General features: G+C 29.0%; 1 protein-coding gene across 1 annotated transcript; it reads left to right on the top strand.

The window, feature by feature from the left end:
- The first annotated feature begins 311 nt into the window (after positions 1 to 311).
- LOC130672900 (uncharacterized) lies at positions 312 to 3732 on the top strand. The gene is made up of 4 exons (XM_057477678.1): positions 312 to 453; positions 862 to 1889; positions 2058 to 2363; positions 3718 to 3732. Exons 1-4 carry the CDS (start codon positions 312 to 314, stop codon positions 3730 to 3732), a joined length of 1491 nt encoding a protein of 496 aa, XP_057333661.1.
- The last annotated feature ends 1715 nt before the right edge of the window (positions 3733 to 5447 follow it).

Below are 5447 nucleotides of genomic sequence, written 5' to 3' on the forward strand. Positions count from 1 at the left end.
CCGAAAAATAGCAAACAGTCATAGGTGAACCCGCCAATTACAAAAAATCGAAATTAAGTATTATTACAGTTAATATTTGTGGGCTGTTGAGCAGAAAGGATGAAATTAGTATGATGTTAAACTTAATGAAGCCAGATATATTATGTTTAGGAGAAACTCACATAACAGACGATATATTAGATTATGAAATTGCATTTCCAAACTATAATATGACTAGGACTAATACGAATAATAGTAGAACGGGAGGTGTAGTTACTTATGTAAATAAAAATATAAAATATAAAGTTATTGTAAATACTAATGAGTTTATAATGGGGTCGTGGATAAATTGTATTCAAATTCATGATGGTAGTGAAAAACTGATAATTTGTAATGTATATAGATCACCTAGTAGCAGCGTAAGTGTTTTCTGTGATAATATACTAGAGTTAGCGGATAAATTAGTTGATATAGGTAAATTGGTAATTTTAGGCGATTTTAATATAGATACATTAAAAATGGACTATTACGCAAAAAAATTAACAGAAAGAATGTTATATTCTGGATTAAAGCAAAATATAGATACGCCGACACGAACTACTCTGAGTTCAGAAACTATAATTGACTTAGTTTTTACTAATTTTAAAATTCTACATAAAGTCATGACCACACCAAAAATCTCTGACCATAACATAATTTATTTAGAGATTGAGGGGGTAATTAATGTAAATAAGAGATCTATTATATATAGTAGAGACTATAGTAAATTTAATGACGAGGTCTTTCAAGATAAACTGATTAAAAAATTTCCTAAGTTTCATGCTAGCATGTTAAATATTGACAATGATATGGATAAAGTAAAAAGTTTTAATTTATCTATAGAGCAAATAAGCAGTTATATTTTAGATATTTTAAATGAGATTGCACCTATGAAACGAAAACTGATTAAATTTAATTGGAAAAATAAACCGTGGATTAATGAACAAGTTATAAATACTATGAAACAAAGAGATAATGCTTTTAAAATAGCTAGGATTTCACAGTCCTCGATTGACTTGAATAATTATAAAATATTGCGCAATAAAGTCGTTCATGAATTAAGAGAAAATAAAAAGAAATATTATGAATATCATATTGACAATAACAAAAGAAAACCTCAAAAAATGTGGAAAACTCTAAAAGATCTGATAGGCGATAAGAAAAGAAACTATTCCGAAATCTGTGAAATTAAATTTGGTAGTGAAGCTATAGCAGATGAACAATTAATTACAAATAAAATGAATGAATATTTTATAAGCAGTATAGAGAATATAGTTAGTGAAATAGATAATCAAAATAGTAATTATAAAAACGGAAACAATGAAATTTTATGTAAATGGGAAGTATTTGAAGATGTTGATTATGATATAATTGATAAAGTGATTAACGGGCTTGATTGTAGAAAGGGATCTAAGAATGAGATTAATGCGAGACTTGTAAAACTTATATGGAAAACAAAAAGTGATATTATTTTATATATGATAAAGAGCTCGCTCAAGTTTGGTATAGTGCCTCATGATTGGAAAATATCTACAATAATACCCATACAAAAAGTTGCAGGAAGTGTTAGAGTAGAAGACCTAAGGCCGATTAACACGCTACCATTATACGAACAAATCCTTGAACACATAGTCAAAATACAACTTAGTAAATTTATTGATGATAACAACATTATTAACCCAGAACAGTCAGGATTTAGAAGAAACCACTCGTGTGAAACAGCTTTGCAACATTCTATTATAAACTGGAGAAAAGACTTGGATAAAGGTTTGTTCATTGGGGTTGTATTTGTCGACTTCGCACGTGCATTCGAGACTATCAATCGTGATATTTTAATACAAATATTATATGAGTCGGGTATAGATGGTGTGGTACTTGAATGGTTCAGGTCTTATCTGCTTCAGAGAAGACAAAAAGTTAAATTTAAGAATACGACGTCGCACGAAAGCGAAGTTAAGTTTGGAGTGCCTCAAGGGTTGAAATTGGGTCCCTTGCTATTTATTATTTATATAAATAAAATAATAAATATTTTTAATCAGTTAGGCACTGACTGCAAGTTGTTTGCTGATGATATGAGATTGGCTGTCAGTTGTAATAATATTAATATGATTGAAAATAAATTGAATAATAGTCTTGGATTATTGTCTGAATGGTTGAGTCAACATCAATTAAAAATTAATGTAAAAAAAACGGTATACATGATTATTCATGACCAACGACTTAAAGATGTAAGAAATAAATGTAAATTGTTTATTAATGGTAGTGAATTAAAATATGTTCGTGAAACCAAATATTTGGGAATCATGATAGATGATAATCTTAATTTTAGTAGCAATGCTGTTTATGTGAGTCGTAAGATTGCTAAAAAAATTAACGTGATCAATAGATTAAGGTATTCTGTAAATAACTATGCTGTGTCTAATTTATAACACAATAGTCTTACCCCATTTCGATTATTGTGGCACACTTATGATAAACTATACTGAAAACAAGATAGATGTACTCCAAAAGTTACAAAATCGAGCGATGCGCGCTATCTTAGGAGTAAATAGATATACAAATTTAGGGTTGATGCTTGAAACCTTAGGTTGGATGTCGGTGAGACAAAGAATCATATATAACACCTGTTTGTTCATACATAAGATGAAAAACAAGCTTTATCCCGACTACTTAAACAATGAAATTAAGCTTTCTAACTACGTCTATAATACTCGAAATAAGTCAGCGCTCAAAATAATGCATACACGTACTCATACTGCGGAAAAATCTATTGTATATAAAGGTTACAAGTGGTACAATAATCTAACTGGCGAAATAAAAAATGAAAGTCGTATAAAGATATTTAAAATGTTACTAAAAAATTATATAAAAGCTTCTATCGGTTATTTTGACAAAATTTAATAAGGATCGTTTATGATGTATACTTGGATCAGTATTGTTATTCATATTATTTAATGTATATTGTTGAAATGAAAATGATGTAATAGCTTTGAGCTTATTAATAATAAACATTACATTACATTACATTACATTATTATTATTATTATTATTATTATTATTATTATTATTATTATTATTATTATTATTATTATTATTATTATTATTATTATTATTATTATTATATTTATTAATTATTTTGATATGAAAAATTAAATTGAATGTTGATAACCTTTGCTATTATTTTTTAATATATTTTCTGCAGTGATGGGTTCTTCGAATTCATTTTTAATCAGCACATGACTAAGCTACACGGAAAATAAAAAATAGTAGTGGCAACTCTCTGAGATAGTACTGAGTACTTTTTGTAAAAAAAAAAAATTTCAGAAAGCACTGTATACTATCTAGACTGTATGCACTACTCTCTGGATAGTACTGAGTACTTTCCCAGACAGAAACCACCAATATCTCATATAGTACACTCTTAGACAGTAGTCAGTGGCATCTGTAAAGTAACGAGTACTTTGCCGGAAAGTATAGGCGCGTTCCTAAGATATTACAAGATACTATCGGCAGATAGCACGTGTGTCGATCTGTAGATGACAGTGGTTACTGCGCAAGACAGGACTGTATACTGTCTGAGATAGTAACCAGTACTTTCCCAAATAGTTTTCAGGAATATCCAAGACAGTAAAAGTGAATTACGATTTTGAATTATTTCATTAAATTAAGCCAAATCAAAATCAATTAACTTTAATTCAGGGAATGAAGTCATAATAGCTAATAATACCAATAAACAATTAACAACTAATTGTGTCGAACAAATTTTTTTTCACCTTCAATTTTATGAAAAGGTATTAATAATACAGTAATGGAAAAAATTAAAGGATCAAAAAAAAACTCCAAATTTTTGGGCGATTTTCAACGGGCCCTAACTTTGAGAGAAATGGTCGTACACGTACACAATTGTCTTATTGAGAAGATTATTTGCATATTTGCATGTTTAGGTTTCCACTATATTTAAATGGTGTATTACCGTACGATGGACGGTGTGGCTCAATAAGTTATAGATCAAATTGAACGGAATATAGTATAGTGCCGGATAGCTCATCTGGTAGAGCACTTGGCGCGATACCGAATTGGTCTGGGTTCGATTCCCAGTTCGGGCTATCTATATTTTTCTCAATTTATCTATAAATTGTCTTATTGAGAAGGTAATTTGCATGTTAGCATGTTTAGGTTTCCACTATATTAAAAAGAAATAAAAAAAAAAGAAATTGTAGCTCCAAGTGTCTACTTTTTGAATTAGAACTTCAAAATTTTTTAGCGTCAGCGGTTTTAGAGTAATCTTAGAAAAACCAGCAACAAAAAAATTTTCAAATTTAAAAAAATTTTTTTTTTTTTTTGGTCTTCGGGCGTGGAAACATTTTTTTTTGCGTTACCACTATGAGGATCGGATACCTTCATTATTCAGCTTTAATTTCTTTTTTTATGGACCTTGATACGTCCACTTCTCGCCGAGATATCGGTCTTCAAATGGAAAAGGATCCTTTTGTCTTTGATTATCGATATCTCAGAAACCAATGATCGCACAGAAAATTGATGGTGGGTTTTAAAAATTTAAATAAACCCTCTTCAACGATTAGCCATTGTTTTTTCGAAAAAAAAATTTTTTCCTATCGTCACATGAATTTAAAAATGCAACAAAAAAAGGGCTTTTTGTGGTTTTTTGGAAAATCAAGCGCTAAAACGAAAATATTGTGGAAATCGATAATGTTAACTGTGCATTTCAAAGTTCAATATGTCCACAAAAACCCTACAAAGAGCCAGATCAATCCAACCAGCCGTTTATTTGTTTCACTCGATCAAATTTTTGACAAAATTAAAGGATCACGTTTTTTGCTCTGAAAAGCTCATAATCTTTAACAAGATGAAAACAGACATTTTTTCTGGGCTTTGTCCACAATTTTATTGCAGACAGTGCTTAAATTTCCAAAAAAGAAAAAAGTTTTTTTTCGAAACAAAAATTTCAAACAAAAAATTTTTTTTGAATTTAATGACTGAGAGATCAGTAAAATCACGGAATGCAGCGACGTAAACATGTTAAAAACGATTGGGAGTTGGTTTTGTAAATTTCCTAAAGTTATTCCAAAAAAAAATGTTTTTTCAAAATTTTTTTTTTTTTAATTTTGTTTTGAAAAAAAACTTTTTTCTTTTTTGGAAATTTAAGCACTGTCTGTATCAGATTTATATGAATATATTTCGTAGTTTCCGCGGTTGATGAGAGTAAAATAACGTCTCCCTTTATTTGTATAAATTAAATATTTAAATATAATCATATATATTTCAGTATTTGTTACGAATAAAATATTGATGACATATATATATGTATATGAGCTTTTCCAGATCACGAAATTTTTTGGCCCGAGTTTCATGTAAATATTACATGCCAGAGTAATTAAGTCTTGCAATAATTTTATGATAAAAAATGA

The sequence above is a fragment of the Microplitis mediator genome, chromosome 1 (genome assembly GCF_029852145.1).
Source record: "Microplitis mediator isolate UGA2020A chromosome 1, iyMicMedi2.1, whole genome shotgun sequence".
NCBI classification, from domain to species: Eukaryota; Metazoa; Arthropoda; class Insecta; order Hymenoptera; family Braconidae; genus Microplitis; species Microplitis mediator.